Here is a 17,732-nt window from a genome sequence, read left to right on the forward strand (position 1 = left end):
GCCAAAATTTTTATTCAACTTATTAAGAGGGAAGATACAGTGAGTCAGATATTGAGATCAGCTCAAAGAGTATTGCAGGACCAAGGTATTTAGAGGCGATTTAACATAGGAATGTTAGGGTAAGACTGCTGGGTTATACACAAAACTGGCTAACAGCCTATAGGACAATAAAGTATATCCTTCAGGGTTGTCAGTTGTTGAGAGTGGTGATCTAGCTGGACACTCAAGCCCCACATGCTATTGTGGCAACAGGCACTGGCCACCAGCTTCATTCACCACAGGGGGAACCTGCAGGGACCGGGTGTGCAGGGGGCGCCGCCGGACGGAGGAGGGAAGGCGGGTCGGCCCCGCGCGGCGTCCAGGTTGCGCACTGCGCTAAGGAGGTGGGCCGGGCTCCGGTGCGCTGGGGTCCCAGGGGTGTGCGGCAAGGCCCTCGGTGCCCTGCACCTGGCTCTCAGGGAAGTCCCCACGGGCGGGGTCACTCCGGCGGACCAACACCCGCCGCACTTCTTACTAGAAAGCGCTGCGGCTCATGCGCGCTCAGCACAGTCCGGCCAGCGGCGCATGCGCGCACGCACCCCGCCCTGCGCGGTACTACGCGGCCGCCGCTCTTTCCCTCGCCGCGCGGTGACGTCACCGGTGGCCGACGCGCGGGGAGCCGGGCCTCCGAACGCCACCGCGTCCCACTCGCGCCCTCGCCGCAGGTAACGTCACCGGTCCCCGACGCGCGGAGGGCGGGGCCTCGGGTGTCTCCGCCTCCCGCACCGCACCATCGCTGACGGTGTTGTCATCGGGCCCCGACACGTGGTGACGCCATCAGGCCTCGACGCACGGTGAAGGGGCAGGGCGCGCGGGCGGAGCCTCAGCGGGGTCGGAGCTGAGAGGAGAGGGCGGGGAAAGGCGGCGAACAGAGGGGGATCCGGGAGGGGCGGGAAGGTGGCGGCCAGAACATGGCGGAACAGATCCCTCTGTGCCCGGTGCGCAGCGCGGCGGCCGCGGCCAACTGCAAACGCGCGGCCTACTTCAGCGCGGCGGGGCCCGGGCCGGGGGCCGAGCGGCCCAGCAGGTAACGGCGGTGCCGCCCCACCCTTCCGCCCAGGCGCCCCTCCCCGCCCGGCCCGGTGGGGTCCGCCCAGGGCGGCCGGCTCCGGAGCCCCGCGGGTGCGCCTGAGCCGGGGAGGGCGTCCACGCTCCGGGAGGGGCCCGGGCGCTGCCACGACCCTGGTGCGCGCCGGCGCCGGGCTGAGCGCAGAGGAGGAAGAGCCTCGGGTTCGGGGGGCTGCTCCCTCAAGTAGCACGGGCACCGACGGTCCCACGGCACCCATCACGCAGTTGTTAGTTTCCGAGACCCGTACTGTGTCACCGGAGAAATCGCGAAGATGGCAGATACAACTTCCAGTTAGTTTTAGAAATACAAACCTTGTCGGGAATCACTTTCACAAGTGTAAACAGCAAGTGAAGACATTTCAGTTTGTTTACTAAGTGCACGTTTTACTTGAACGTGTACATACAAAGTACTTTGTGTTGACAAGAATTTTTGCTCTTAAGAATGGGAAACGGAGATTCAGAAAGGTTAAATTGTTACAGTTAGTAAGTGGTAGAATTAAACAGTGCAGACCTTTGATTTAAAATGGAAGTCTCATACCCTAGTTGGTTTTAGTTCGTAACTTACTTCTTACCCAAAGGGAAGAATACTACACTTATAAATGATAGAGTGGTTAGAAAAAGAAACTCATAGGAAGGGGAGATAATGCCTTTCAGAGTTGTTAAAATTTTATTCCTGAGCAGTTGTAGAAGCAATCAGCCTTTAGTACATAGAGGGAAAAAGTACAGGTTTCAATAGCCAGTTGCTTCAGGATTCCAATTTTAGAATAGTTTTTGGTTTGGGCTATTTGAGAGGCTGTAACATGTAGTCAAAAGAATACATATTATGCTGTTACAGAGCTGAATTGAATCTTGGTTCATTTCCGTATTAGTTAGCTGTTTGATCTTAGGTAACCATAAGCCCTAATTTCCTCTGCTTTACAGAGGCGGGGGGCAGTATTTTTCCTCATAGAATTGTTGAGGGTTACAGGAGAAGCTAGTAAGGTGCCCATTTTTAGTGTTTGGCCCTGAAGTGGAGAAGTATCGTTTTCTTTCTTCCCTGATATTACCTGGAAGAGTAATTGCTTAGGTAATCTTCTAAGTGGTTGATTTTAGGAGATATTATTTGAAAACGTGCCACCTATTTCACAATAGGTTTCCATCAAAGTTCGCATCTGTGAGTTTTTGCCTTATATATTTTAAGGCTCAGTCATTTGGTAAATATACATTTAGGATCTCTGTGTCTTCAGGGTGGAAACTTATTTTATTGTCAGGAAATATTTCTCTTTTTGTCTCTGGCAATTTTTTTTTTTACTCTGGAGTCTACTTTAGTAGACTGGTGTAGCCACATCTGCTTTTTGTGGATAAATGTTTGCATGGTGTTAGCATTCAACCTATCTAAGTTGTTGAAGTGAGTTTCTGTTGGATCATGTTTCTCCATTATTCAATCCGTCAATCTCTGTCTTTTGATTGGTATATTTAGGCCATTACATTTCAGGTAATTATTGATACATTAGAGTTTTTTATTAAGATTTTTTTTTTTTTTTTTGATGTGGACCATTTTTAAAGTCTTTACTGAATTTGTTACAATATTGCTTCTGTTTTATGTTTTGGTTTTTCGGCCCTGAGGCATGTCGGATCTTGGCTCCTGACCAGAGATTGAGGCCGTACCCCCTGCATTGGAAGGCAAAGTCTTAACCACTGGACCACCAAGGAAGCAAGGAAGTCCCTGATACATTAGAGTTTAAGTGTGCCACTTTATTAATCTGTTTTGTGTTTCTTCGGATTCTCATTCTTCTGTTTCTCTTCTTACTTTCCTTTTACTTGAACGCTCTTTTGATGTCGCTACAGTGTTTTTTGGTGTAGGTCTTTGTATAGTTTTTGTAGTGTTTGCTCTGGGTATTACAGTGTATGTGTGTGACTTACCACCGTAGTGTATTGGTATCAGTATTTTACTATGTGGAAACCTCATTTTGGTTCCTTTACCTCCCTTCTCCCCCCTGCAATTTAAATATCATGTCCTGAGTATCAGATGGTGTTATACTTTTTGTTTAAATCATCAAATATGGTTTATAAAACTTGTGATGATAAGGATAGGTTATTGTATTTACCCATATTTTTGCTCTTTTTGTTCTTCCTTCCTGATGTTCCAGGATTCTCTCTTTTTTTATTTCCTTTCTATTTCAAGACCTTCCTATAGCCCGTCTTGAGATTTCATCTTAGAATGTCTTTATTTCTCCTTTATTCCTGAAAGGTAGTTTTATTGGGTATAGAGTTCCTGGTTGACACTTCTTTTCTTTGTACTTGGAAACTATTGTTCCACTTCCTTCCAGCCTTCATAGTTTCTGATTAGAAGTCCACTGTCATTCAAATTGGTGTTCCCCATAGGTAACGCATCATTTATGTCTGGCTGCTTTCATGTTTTGATGTATGTTGGTATGATTTCTTTGGGTTTAACTAGTTTGGTAGTCACTGAGCTTCTTGAGTCTGTTGTATTTTGTTTCCCCAAATTTAGGGAGTTTTTAGCCATTATTTCTTCAAGTCCTCTTTCATTTCCACCCCTTTCTCCTCTTCTTTCTGGACTCCAGTGATACAAATGCTGGATCTTTTGTTAGTTTTACGTAATTCCTTTAGGCTCTTTTTTCCCCCAGTTTCTTTTCTCTGTGTTGTTCAGGCTGTGTAAATTCTATTTACTTGTTCTCAAGTTCCCTAATTCTGTCCTCTGTCATTTTCACTCTACTGTAGATCCCATCCAGTGAAGTTTTGTTTCTACTATTGTATTTTTAAGTTTTATAATTTTTCTTTGTTTCAAGAGAATTTGAAATTGATTGTTGAAGCATATTTATGTTCGGTGCTTGAAATGCTTGGTACATAATTCCAGTATCTGAGTTAATCTTAGTTTTGGTGTCACTTGATTGTCTTTTCTAATTCACACTGTCAGTGTTTTGGTTCTTTGTATGATGAATGGTTTTTGATTGTTTCCTGGATATTTCATCTATTATATTAGGAGAATGTGGGCCATATTTATATCTTTTATTTTAGCAGATGATCACCCTGTTTAGATTTAGCACATAGGTCCTGGCCTACCTTTGTCGGCTATGGTTCCAATGACAGTTTAATTCTCAGGGTTGTGATTTTTGGTGTGCTTGGTTTATGTGGTGCTACTGGAGCTCGTACTTGTCTCTGCTTATGCTGCTGAGGAAAAGAAGGGATTTCCCTAGGCCCAGTGTCTTTTGGTGAGAGGTGGTGGTGTCATCCCATGTGGATGGCGAGGTTGTGTTGGCTGGGCAGTGGCTGTGGACGTACCCTCTCCATACGTGCCCACTGACTTCCCTGGTGTGTCTTGGTAGGAGAGGAGACTCAGCACCACTGTGGCCAGGAGGCTTTCTGTGCCCAAATCCTTTTTGCTGGTGCCCCTGGCTGCTCTGGGATCTTGGAGAAGAGGAGAGGCCATGGATAGGAGCCATTTCCTGAGCTGGCTGCTTCAGTCGTGGGGTTGCACTTGTTGGTGCTGCTGGCCGCCCCCCACCCCGCTGAGAGAGGGGTGCCTCAGGCTCATGGGGACACGGAGGCTTCCTGAGGCCTCTAACCTCTTGTTGTGGCAGGGGCCCTAACTGGTGCCACCTGGATGCCCTCGTGTCCCTGGGTGGGATAGGGGAGTCTCAGGCCCGTGGGAAAGGATGCCAATTCCCATGGCTACTTGTCAATCTTATCTTGCTGGTGGTGGTGGACTCTTGTTCTGCCAGGGGAGTAATGGCCTTCCTGGGCTGCCTTTTCTTGCTAGGTTGGGAGTTAGGCAGTGCTGGGCCTGGGTCCTTCCTTTTGTCCGGTGGGGGCATGTAAGGCGTCCTGCCACTGTGTTCCTCCAGTTCTGCATCCCAGGTCAGCCCAGCTCTCTTCCTCTCACTGCTGCCTTCTCCTACCTTCCAGAGCTCTCCTGTGGTTGGCTCTTGCTTTATTTCCAAGGTTTATAGTTGTACTTAGGTGAGAGGAGCAGGGAGAAACGGATTGTGGCTGGAAGTTGTGCTTCTACATTATTTTGTGAAGTTTGGCTTTGGTTGTATTTTATCATGGTAACATTTACGTATAGTTTAAAAAGTTAATTGGTGGTAAAAGGCTTATGATAAGATACTGTGGCTCTCTACCCCTCTTCTTCATGCTCCCTTATCCCAGCCTCTCATCCCACAGGCAGTTACTTTGGACTCTTCTAGCTGTTTCTTCTGGCATTTACACATCTCCATTATCTCAGTGGCGTTATTCCTGACTTTGTCAGCATCTGAAACGACTACTTCTAAAGGCTTCCTTGATCTCAGCCCCAGGCAGGATAAAATGGCGTGCTCCTGCCAGGCCCCTGTAGGGCTCTGTTTCCCCTCATACCACAGATTGCACTTGGCTGTAACTGCTTCTCTTCTCGTTAGACTTTAAATTCCATGAATAGAGTGGCAGTGATGGTCAGATTTTACCCCTGTTACCTGGCCCCACGAGATGAGTAGGAAAATGTTCCCTTCTCTTTTACTTTCTGGAAGACATTGTGTAAAGTTGGTGTTACTTCTTTAAATGTTTGCTATTTTCCAGTGAAACCATCTGGACGTGGAGATTTCTTTTTAGGGTGTTTTAATTTAAAATTCAGTTTCTTTAATAGTTATTGAGCTATTCAAATGATCTATTTCATATTTGGTGAGTTTTCATAGTTTGTGCCCCATGACCAATTGGTTTGTTTCAGGTAAGTTGCCGTATTTATGTGTGTAGAGTTGTTTGTAGTAGTCCTGTATTTCCCTTTTGATGTTGTTTCATTCAGGTGTTGGTGGTTTGTGCCTTCACTTCTATTTGTTGGTCATTCTTGCTAGAGGTTTGATCTTTTCAAAGATCCATCTTTATTTTACTTATTTTTTCTATCGTTTTCTTTTTTTCAACTTCATTAATTTCTGCTCTTTATTTTTTCCTTCCTTTGCTTACATTAGGTTTATTTTTCTCTTCTTTTCATTTCTTAAGGTGAGAGCTTGGATTATTGATTAGAGACTTCTTTTTTAGTGTAAACGTTTAGTGCTGTAAATTTCCCTCTTGGTACTGACTTACCTGTGTCCAACAAATTCTGGTATTTTGATTTTCTCTGAGACATCCTCTCTGACCCATGGATTATTTAGAAGTGTGTTTGGAAAATTTACTGTTATCTTCCTGTTACTAATATCTAGTGTGATTCCTTTGTGATCAAAGAACACACTTTGTGTGATTTCAGTTATTCTAAATTTGGTGCAGTTTGTGACTGAGGATATGGTCTGCATTGGTAAGAATTCCTGGGGCTCTTGAAAAGAAAGTGTATGGTGCTGTTGTTGGGTGAAGTGTTCTGAAATGTGATTAGATCTCGTTAGTTAATGGTGTTGAGTTCTTCTCTCCTTGCTGGTTTACTGTCTAGTTGTTGTATGGGTTGTTGAGGGTGGATAGTTGAAGTCTCTTGAGTGTAATCATGGACTTGTCTATTTTTTCTTTCAGTTTCATCAATTTTTGCTTCACATATTTTGCAGGTCTGTTGTTCGGTGCATTTGCGTTTGGGATTGCTTTGTGTTCTTGATGGACTGACACTTTTATCCTTACGTAATTTCCCTGTCTGTCTCTAGTAATTTTATTGCTCTGAAGTTTACTTTAATTGACATTAATATAGCCACTTCTGCTTTCTTTTGATTTATGTTGGCCTAGTGTATAATTTTCCATCCTTTTAAATTCAACCTACTTATATTTAAAGTGAGTTTCTTCTAGTCTGTATATGGTTGGTTTATATTTTTTATCCACTCTGCTGATCTGTGTCTTAGAGTTGATGTATTTAGAACATTTACATTCATTGTAGTGATGGTTAGTTAGTGCTTACATCTGCCATTTTACTTTTTGTTTTCTGTGTTTTTTGTTTCTCTGTTTTCTTTTTCCTGCTTTCTTGTGGGTTACTTTTAACACTTTTTAGAATTCCATTTTGATTTACTTATGGTGTTTTATGTTGGATCTTCTCTTTGTATAAATACTATTTAGCAGTTCTAGATATTATGTTATACATACATAACTCATCACAGTATACTTGTGTTGATATTTTATCAATTTGAGTAAAGTGTATAATCCTTACCTTACATCCTTTTATTCTCCCCTATTGGTAATGTAATTATGGGCATACCTTGTTTTATTGTGCTTTGCATTATTGTGTTTTTTACAAATTAAAGGTTTGTGGCAACCCTGCATTGTTAGATGATGGTTAGCATTTTTAAGTAATAAAGTATTTTTCAATTAAGGCACGTATTTTTTTTTTTTTTACACATAATGCTGTTGCACACTTAATAGACTACAGTACATCGTAAACATAACTTTTATAGGCACCAGAAGACCAAAAATTCATGTGACTCACTTTATTGCCATATTTGCTTTATTGCAGTGGTCTGGAACCGAACCCACAATAACTCTGAGGTATGCTTGTATCTTGTAAAATTACATGTAAATTTTACATATGTAAAAGTACTTAAATATTTCCCTTACATACAATTAGAATTGCACATCAGGCAGTGTTACAATTTTTGCTTCATCTCTCAAACATAATTTAGAAAACTCAAGAGGAGATGGATGGTATATTATACTGACCCATATTTTTGCTATTTCTGTTGTTCTTTTATTTCCTGATGTACCAAAATTCTTTATTTTATTGTTTCTGTCCTGTTTTAAGAATTCCTTAGCTATACTTTGAGGGTAGGTCTGCTGGAAACAAATCTTTTAGTTTTACTTCATCTGAGGATGTCTTATTTCCCCTTCATTCCTAAAGGATATTTTCACCAGATATACAGTTTGGGGTTGAGCACTTGAAAAATGTTATGTCACTTCTTTTTGGCCTGCATGATTCTTGATGAGAAATCTGATGTCATTGGAATGATTTTTCCTTTGTAGGTAAGATATCATCATTTCTCACTACTTTCAAACTTTGTCTTTAGTTTTCAGTAGTTTGATTATTATGGGCCTTAGCATAGATTTCTTTGAGTTTATACTGTTTCACTTAGTTTCTTGAATCTTTTGTCAAATAGACGTTTTTCAGCCTTTATTTGTTTGAATACTTATGTTTGGGACCTTCTTTTTTCTCTTCTTCTGATACTCTAGTGACACCTTGTGAGATCTTTTCTTTTAGTCCCATATGGTCATGAGTTCTGTTCATTTGTTTTAAGTCTGTTTTCTGTTCAGATTGGGTGATTTCTGTTGTTCTGTCTTCAAGTTCATTGATTTTTCCTCTGTCTCCTTCATTCTGCTGCTGAGCCTGTCCATTCAGTTGTTAAGTCTCTGCTATTTTTTTTTTCTCGTTTCAAAATTTCCAGTTGATACTAATTTATATTAGCTGTTTCTTTGCTGAGTCTTTCTGTTCTTTTGCATATGCTTCAACATGTTTGTATTGCCCGTTGAAACATTTTTATGATGAATGTTTTAAAACCCTTGTCAGATAATTGCAACATCTGCATCATTTTGATGTTAACATCTCTTGATTCTCTTTTCTCATTCAAGTTGAGATTTTTTGGTTTTTGGTGTAATGAGTGATTTTTGCTTGTATCCTGGACATTTTGGTGTTATGCTATGGGGCTGTGGACCTTATTTAAGTCTTCTGTTTTATTAGTCTCTTTTAAAAAGAGACTCATGCTGAGAACAGCTGCCTACTGTCTGATTATCTCTAAAATATTAGTACATTTCTTGGTAGAGGCAACACAATTTTTTTTTTAGTGTTAGTTTTCTCATTGAGTGTCTACCCACAATTTTCTCTGAATCTTAAAAATTTTACAATTATCATGATGATAAAAGAATATTTTACTATTTGTAAAGATGAAACTTTTCCTTTGCTGTGATGGTTTGCGATTGAAAGCTTTTTTAAAAAAATTTATTTATTTATTTATTTTTGGCTGTGCTGGGTCTTCGTTTCTGTGCGAGGGCTTTCTCTAGTTGCGGCGAGCAGGGGCCACTCTTCATCGCGGTGCACGGGCCTCTCACTATCGCGGCCTCTCTTGTTGCAGAGCACAGGCTCCAGACGTGCAGGCTCAGTAGCTGTGGCTCACGGGCCCAGTTGCTCCGCGGCATGTGGGATCTTCCCAGACCAGGGCTTGAACCCGTGTCCCCTGCATTGGCAGGCAGATTCTCAACCACTGCGCCACCAGGGAAGCCCTGAAAGCTTTTTTAAAGTACAGAATGATTAGTAAGATAGCATTTATCCAAGTACCCAGGCCCAGGATTCCTTGGAATCAGAGACATAGTCTTAAAATTTATAGAATTAATTTCCTTTACAAGGGCTCTAGTTCGCGTACGTTTACGACATTCTTCACACTTGCCAGCATGGAAATGTCTCACTTAATTTTCTAAACTGACAGTGTCAGCATGAAGATAGAGTTGGCGATTGGGACAGCACATTCTGGGCAACTGGAGTGTGTGTCCTGAGCTAACTGGCCTGCTCATCTGTAAATTTCTAGATTGACATTTACATATATTAGATATCGTACAATTAACTCTGATTCAGAAGTTTGTCTCCATTTATGTATAGTGTTGGTGTAATTTCTTATTCGAGAAGTTGGTATTCTCATCTCTTGCAGAACATTGTGTAAGAGGAGTCAGTAACTCCAAGGTTACTGCATACACAGTGTGGCCGGGGCGCCTCAGCTTGAGGGACTGCCTGACCGTTGTCCCTGTTGCTTGTTTTTGCTGCTGATGTCAAGGCACGCTGCTCTGGCGCTGTTCCTTTAAATTTTTTTTTTTTTAAACGATTCCCTTGTTCATCTCCTCTGCTGCTGTAGGAAGGAAGGAGTTCCAGTTTTTCAGAAGTTCATACGGTTTTGCTGCTCATTAATGACTCATCAGTGACACAGTTGACCTTGGAAGCTGTATTTGATGAAGAAAATGTACACATTTCTCTGTAGCATTTTGTCGCTTTGTTTTTCTGCGTTATTAACATGTAGGCAGAGAGGGGGTGTTTATTTTTCTTAAAGAAGGTTTAAGCATTAGGCATATTTTAAATGTTTTTCTCCCTTTAATATCAGTTGACTCTCAGAAATGTTTCTCATCAAAGTGGAAACAATAAGGCTGTTGGATACTTAAGGTAAAAATGTGAGTTTAACGTAGTTATTGACCTACTTTTACTTAGATACATGTAAATTATTCATCTTCCAGTACTTGAATGTTTTGTTGAAAGTTCCTAATTTTTTTAAACCTTTGGCAGCAGCTGAGATAGCTGTCTTCAGTTCTTACCGTGGTGGTACTCTTGGGTTCAGTATCATCCGTTCTGTCGTCTTTGTTCACATTGTTTTTACTCATTTTAAAAATATGTTTCCAGAATTATACTTAATTGCTGGAAGCGTTGATCTTTCTTGAGTGACAAACCAATTAAGTGTGTATGACACCAGGCAACAAAGACACTTAAGATTCTCTGCTTATCCTGTCTCTGAAAAATCCATTATTCATCATCTTATTGTTTTTAAATACTGAGGTAAAATTTTCAATACAATAGGAAAATTGCTTTGGAAGTGGAATAAATTGCTTGCCAGCTCAAAGGCTCCATTTCTGAAGTTGAGGTTACTAAACATGATGTTGCTTATATTCATTATCTTTCAGACTCATTGTACTGCTTTTCTAGCATTAGACTTGATAAGATTGTGACTTTTGCTAAAAAACAGCACAATGGCTAAAAGAACTTAATGAAAAAGACTAAAAATCTCATTTTGTATACTATATTATAATATATTTAAGTGGTGTTTTGAATTTTAATTACATTTTGTATAAATATTCATTTTCTAGTTGACTGTTTTAAAAGAAGTAATCTTACACAGAAGTAAGAAAAAAGGAATTTTTGAGAGGAAAAGTATTAGTTCTGTCTTAGATCATGTAATTTTTTGCCTCAACCATCTCAAATGATAGGTCGCTTGCTGTAGGGATGTTCGGTGATGGTATCAGTAGTAATTGGAGTTGTTTGTAGAAGATTATATGGAGAGATTAAAATGAGTATCCCTTTGATTAGTGGAGTAAGGTGTTCAAAAGAGAGGTGATAATAGTGACTGCTACTTCTCCTGACATATGCTTTCAGCCAGAGGTCTTCTGCCTTCTTGTTTTTAGTGATGATATGGTATTCCATCATGTATTAAAAGCAGCTCTAATCGTTGATATTAAGGTTTTTCCAGGCTTTTGGGGTGATCGGCACAGCACGGTGATCATTATCTTTGTAGATATATCTTGTATATATTTTTAATTTTATGAGATAATAGAACCTGTGCGTTAAAGTTTAATTGCGTTACCAAAAAAAAAAAAAAAAAAAAGGCTTTCAATGCATCTTCACAAAGTAGTCTCCAAAAAGTTGTTCACATTCTTACCAGCAATTAAGAGTCCCTGGTTGTCCAAGACTGTTGGCCATGCCAGATGTTAAGAAGTATTTTTTCAGTTGTTTTAATTTGCATGTTTTAAACGTCCTTTTTGAAAACAGAAATTCTTCCCAGGCTTAAAGCCTTCCACTGCCTTCCTCTTCCACTTTGAATTCGCGTTACACTCTTCCTTTCGGCTTCCCAGTCTGTGGGGCTTGCCCCGCTGCATCTGCAGCTGCATTTGCCGCGGCTCCGCCCGGCTCGCTCCCTCCAGCCACACTGGCTGTCTCCCCTCCTGCAGCCCTCCAGGCTCTGCAGCCCCTCTAGGTCTTCCTAGACCTTGGTGTGCTTGGCTGCTTTTCATCCAGGTGTCGCTTCTTGAGACTCAGGCTCCTGGACGATCTGAGGAAGACCCCCTCCTGTCACTTCTGGTCTCATCACCCCCTTTATTGTCTTCCTAGCACTTTCCCCTTTGAAAATAGTTTACGTCTTGTTTTTGTCCTGTTAGTACCTAAGCTGTGTATGAGCAGGGGCTTCGTGTGCCTCTTTGCTTCTGTACCCGCAGGGACAGCGCTAGCACGTAGTAGACGCTCAAGTGTTTGTTGTAAGGTCCTAATGTGGTGGAGTGTAATTTTCTAAGTATAGCTGTATTTCTTCCTTTGTGAATTGTCTTTGTTCATGTGTCATTCAAAGTGTTTGCTTTTTTATTGATTCTTATTGATTTGTGAGAACTGCTTATAAAGAATCGTTTTTTCTGTCATGTGCTGCGTATTTTTCCCCATTTTCTCATTTGCTTTAAAGTTTTCTTCTTTGATGATGCAGAATACAGACCTCCAGAGTGCCTGGCTGTAGTAAGGACTCAGTAAACTTTAGCCATCCATTGTCCGGGGCTCCTTCGTCTGAGACGCCTGCAGGAGTTCTTTTTCATTCTGGTTTGTTGTCTAATTGACAAGCCTGTTCCCCAAACGATCGATCTCTTGAGCCAACTTGCCCTGTGTGTAAGGATGCAGCACGCTGGCTGTGGCAGCCAGCAGGAGGATGAGGAGAAAGGGCCTCGTGGTAAGTGCAGGTAAAACCGTGTTGTAGGAATTAGCTCGGCGCGCTGAGGGTGTGGGTAGTGGTGAGGGAATATCCGTCTTCCAGCGGTTACGTGGCTGCCGGGGAGCAGGGTGTCATCAACAATAATTACGGAAGTTTGTTCTTTTTTAAAAAATTGTGGCAAAGTATACGTAACATAAGAGATACCATCTTAACCATTTTTCAATGCACAGTAAATGGCATTAAGTACGTTACCATTGCTGTGTGACCGCCACCGCCATCTACCCACAGAACTTCCATCTTCCTAAACTGAAACTCTGTGCCCCTTCGACACTGACCTCCACCCTCCCCCACTGCCCGCTCACCTCTGTCTACCTTCTGTCTCTGGAGTTGACTGCTCTGGGGACCTCATGTAAGTGGAGTCATGCAGTGTTTGTCTTCTCGTGTCCGGCTTCTTTCACTGAGCATTATGTCCTGAAGGTTCTCGTTGTAGCTTGTATCAGTTTTCTTCCTTTTCATGGCTGAATGGTATCCCAGTGTGTGTATGGTCCACGTTTGTCTATGGACATTTGAGTTTTTGTTCTTTCTTATAGTATGGTTTTCTGTGTTAATTGTCTAAAACTGGGAATTAAATGAATACATGTGAAGTGCCTAGACTGATGCCTGCGAGTCTGAGCTGTCAGTAGCTGTTCAGTGCCGGTTTCTTCTCCTTTTCGTCACCATCATCATCCCTTCCACACTGACTTGTTAATCCGCAGGGTAGTGGGGGGGACGGGTCGGTGACCCCCTCACTCAGTCTTCTGTTTTCAGCCCAGCCTCCCTTCCCCAGAGGAGCGGAGGGCTGGTTGCCTAGCTGGGTGGGAGGGGGGCTGCAGGGAAGGATCCACATGTTTCTCTCAGCGCTTTCAGTCGGTTCTTATTCCAGCGTCCCTTCAGCCCCCTCCCAGAGGCACCTGCTGCTGCCGGTCTTCAGCCCTGCTAGGGTCCCGATCCCGAGGTTCCAATCCCTTGGTTCTCTGGTTTCTTCACTGCTGGCTTCAGACTCCATTTTCGTGGTTCTGCTTAGTTGTTTACCATCCATCCATCTGCTTTCCCCAGCTTCTTACATTTTGTTATCTCCTCTTTTGTTTTCTGTTCTTGTAGATTTACGCTTTGAAAAAAAAGCAATTTTTTGGATATTGAAAGTAGGTTATGTATTTAATCTTCCATGAAAGATTAAACATGAAACATTTTAATCTTGAAACATGAAACAAGAAACATGAAACATTTTTTTCATTTTACACATATCTGTCTGATTCATTTTTCTCTTTCAGAAGACTGGTTTTCTGGGTTTCTTACTCTACATAGTGGCATAGACCTCCAACAGCTCTTATCACAGGAGACAGTAGCTTTAGTTATCTAGGGAGACGGCCGCCTTTTTCTCAGCTCCAGCCGCGGAATTTTCCTGGACAGCCGTGGCTTAGCTTGGTTGGCTGCCTGTCCCCGACCAACCACAGGAGGGTTTGAGGTCCCAGGCAGCTACACAGCGGTCCTTCCCGGGTGGTGGGCGGAGTGGGCCAGGTTCCTAAGGGAAGAGGAGCTGGTGGGGTCAAAGAATAGATTCCCTCCCACTGCTGGCCTCCCAGCTCCTGCCCGTCCTTGGCGGGCCCGCTCCATTTACTGCCGCTGCCTGTGTCGTGTTGCAGAGGCCTCAGACTGAAAATGAGTAAAAACAAACTCAGGGTTCTCCCTCTGCTCTCCGAAGCCTGCCCCTGTTAGTGTTTTCTGTCCTACTGAGCGGTACTGCCGTGCTTCTTCCCGTACAGGCCGGTCGTCCTTAGGCTCTCGTGTCCTCTGAGTTCATACATAGTCAAGCGTCACCTGTCTGTCTGCTCTAGCTCTTAAACGCCCCGAATCTACCCACTCCTCTCCTTTTTTCTCCAGCTCCTTTGTTCAAGCACTGTCTGTCTCTGTCCTGGGCTCTTGCAGCAGCCTCCGGATTGGCTCCAGCTCTGCCTCGACCAGTTCTCCAGGGCAGCCAGAGCGCAGAGTGCATCTCATGTTTGCCTCTCACCTGAAAGGGTTGTCTTTCCTGTGATTTGCGAGGGCCTCCACTGCCAAGTTCCTTCTGCCTTTCCAGGCTCGCGAGAGGCCCTGATCTTAGGTCTGCGCGGGCCGCCCCTGCTGCCCCTCTTACCTTCCGAAATGCGTCCAGCTAGATTGAATTTTCCGTGCAAGAGGGAGCAGCCTCGGCCATAGTTCATTGGTAGCGTAGGACCCCGTGTGACACCAAAGGTGATCTTCTTCCCCTTAAATAAGTAAATGTATTCAGCCCGAGTCTGATAAGGCTAAGGTAAATTGCTTCTAGTGTTTTTGGTATTTCTCATAGCTCTCATATTGGTGGGAGTTTAAATTTGCAGTTTGGCAATATGTATCAAGTATTTTAGAGCTTATGACTTTACATAACAATTCTAGTCTTGGGACTCTCTGAAAGAATTCATCTAAAATATGGGAGAAGTGCTGTGCACAGATATACTCGCTGAAATATTTTTTAATGGGGAGTTATAAATGTCTTCCCTGTAGGGATAACTGAGTAACCTGGTAAGTCCACTCGCTGGACTCTTTTTTAGTTACCAAATGTTGAGAAGACGGTACAGAAACTTAGGTGGGAGGTTGGCATTGGCCTTCACGTCCAAGGACTTTTTTCCATCATTGAATTCCATTTGGGCTTGGATTCTTGACAGCTAGGCACTTATTTTAAGAATAAAGTCTCATGAAGATAGAGGCTTTGGGAATCTTGCCTGCTGACCTTTTCGCAGAATCCTAGTAGGCGAGTGCTACATGGCACCGTTGCCACACACTCACATGTGCACCAGCACATACAGGCACCCGCCCACCCATGCACAGGCTGCACACACGTGCACACGCACACAGGTCCCTGAAGGATGGCTGAAAAGATAGCTAACTGCAGACATAAAGCTTGTCATATACTGTAGGAGATGCATTTTACTGAAGTTCAGAGCAGAATGGAAATTGTGCTCGTGCTGTTAGATGTTCCTGATTATCTGGAGTAGCACTCATCATTGTCCATCCTTCTGTAGGCTTCTTTTCCAGAATGTCGGCTTTCGAGAGTGACGGGAGATCTAGAGAAAGAAGATAGTAATGATGGAGAAAATGGCAAGTGTCCAGGTGACCACAGGTCTTAGAGGCAGTGGCAGGAGAAAAGATGGAGAAGCTGTAGATGGAAGAAGTAATGGAGAGTGGACATCTATTCCAGTCTTAAAATTTCTGTCCTTTGAATATAGTTTCCCCAGTTGTTCATTATAAGATATTGCAAGCATACAGAAACATCAAAAGAATGGTCTTTTACGTAGATAGAACAACTACACGTGGAAGGCTGCTTGGAGGGTTCCGCTCACGGCATGGTAACGGCAGCTTTCGTGGACAGCCTTTCCTTTCCTGCTTACCTTGGTTAAGTTTTTTGCAAAGGAAAGTAGCATTACTGTGCAGTGTTATTTGTAATGGTCTGCTTCCCCTGAAGACAGCTTAGTATGCGGGAAAAAGAAAAGTGTGATTAGTAGAATTGGGCCAGCTCTTGCCCTAAGCGAGACCCGTATTGTGCACAGAAGACTGCTTGGCCTGCCTCAGTGCTCTGTTCTTTCCTTTATCCAGGTACCAGCTGGAAGATGAGTCTGCCCATTTGGATGAAATGCCACTAATGATGTCTGAAGAAGGCTTTGAGAATGACGAAAGTGATTACCACAAATTACCGCGAGCTAGGATCATGCGAAGAAAGAGAGGCCTAGAGTGGTTTGTCTGTGGAGGATGGAAGTTCCTCTGTACCAGGTTTGTTATCCATTGCTGCCTAACCTCCTTCACACCAAGGTTACACAGTTATTTATAAGCTTAGCTTCTAAACACATTTGTTTCTATAGCAAACTAAAGAAGCCGCTCTCTAAATGACATCATGGAGAGTATTAATAACCTTAGTCAAAACCAAACAGTGCTAATCCAAAAGGGACAGAAAGCCAAATTCACTTTTTTGTGAGATGTTTTAATGTTTAAAAGATGGAGGAAATTAGTGATTTTGTAATTACTGCGTGGTAGAATTAATTCTGGTCACTGTATTGACATTTATAAACTGTGTTCCTTTCTTTTCCATCTGTGATTATAGAGGCGTCCCTTGGTATCTGTGGAGGACTGGTTCTGAGACCCAAATCAGTGGATGCTCAAGTCCCTTTATTTTTTCAGTTATACGTGTATATATATTTTTTCAGATTCTTTTCTATTATAGTTTATTACAAGATATTGAATATAGTTCCCTGTGCTATGCAGTTGGTCCTTGTTGTTTATCTATTTTGTATATAGTACTGTGTATATGTTAATCCCAGACTCCTAATCTACACCCCCGCCACCCTCCCTGCTATCCCCATTGGTAACCGTAAGTTTGTTTTCTATGTCTGTGAGTCTGTTTCTGGTTTTTTTTGTTTTTTTTTTTTAAGCTGGGAAATCTTTTACTCCTCTGTTTCTGTTTTGTAAATAAGTTCATTTGTATCATTTTTTACTTTCCACGTATAAGCAATATCACATGATATTTATCTTTTCTCTGACTGACTCACTTCACTTAATATGAAAATCTCTAGGTACATCCATGTTGCTGCATATGGCGTTATTTTGTTCTTTTTTATGGCTGAGTAATATTCCATTGTATATCTGTACCACATCTTCTTTATCCATTCCTCTGTCGATGGGCATTTAGGTTGCTTCCATGTCTGGGTTATTGTAAATAATGCTGCAGTGAACATTGGGGTGCATGTACCTTTTTGATTTATGGTTTTCTCCAGATATATGCCCAGGAGTGGGATTGCTGGATCACATGGTAACTCTACTTTTAGTTTTTTCAGGAACCTCCATACCGTTCTCCATAGTTGGAGTTGTAAATTGGTTGTACCAATTTACATTCTCACCAACGGTGTAGGAGGGTTCCTTTTTCTCCACACCCACTCCAACATTTATCCTTTGTAGACTTTTTAATGGTGGCCATTCTGACTGGTATGAGCTGATACCTTATGTAAATCTGTCATGTACTGGATTGGTCTAAGACAGACAGTTCTGTCAGATCCAGGAGCAGGATGTGGAGATGTAGGTTTGAGAGTTGTTGTTACTGTCATGGTAGTGGAAACCACCCGGAAGGATGACATTCCTAAAATGGCAGCAGTGCGGTAGAGGCCCATGAAGGAAGAAGGAAAGGGACCCCCTGGGGAAAAGGACAGTGTTGGAAAGGAAGAC

The 17,732-nt window shown here is 42.7% G+C and overlaps 1 protein-coding gene across 7 annotated transcripts in view; it reads left to right on the top strand.

The window, feature by feature from the left end:
• The first annotated feature begins 314 nt into the window (after positions 1-314).
• The window catches only part of ATP9B (ATPase phospholipid transporting 9B (putative)), a 227,399-nt gene continuing 209,981 nt past the window's right edge, over positions 315-17,732 (top strand). For 2 of the 7 annotated variants that reach the window (XM_036874381.1, XM_036874378.1), the window contains exons 1-2: positions 315-704; positions 16,116-16,289. In XM_036874381.1, coding sequence (XP_036730276.1) covers positions 565-704; positions 16,116-16,289 — 314 coding nt within the window. In that variant the 5' untranslated portion in view covers positions 315-564. Of the gene's footprint in view, positions 705-814; positions 834-891; positions 1,067-1,380; positions 1,399-16,115; positions 16,290-17,732 lie in introns of those variants that run through there. The other 5 variants (XM_036874376.1, XM_036874379.1, XM_036874377.1 and 2 more) reach the window with 5 other exon arrangements.

Source organism: Balaenoptera musculus, chromosome 14 (assembly GCF_009873245.2).
Source record: "Balaenoptera musculus isolate JJ_BM4_2016_0621 chromosome 14, mBalMus1.pri.v3, whole genome shotgun sequence".
In the NCBI taxonomy this organism is placed as follows: domain Eukaryota; kingdom Metazoa; phylum Chordata; class Mammalia; order Artiodactyla; family Balaenopteridae; genus Balaenoptera; species Balaenoptera musculus.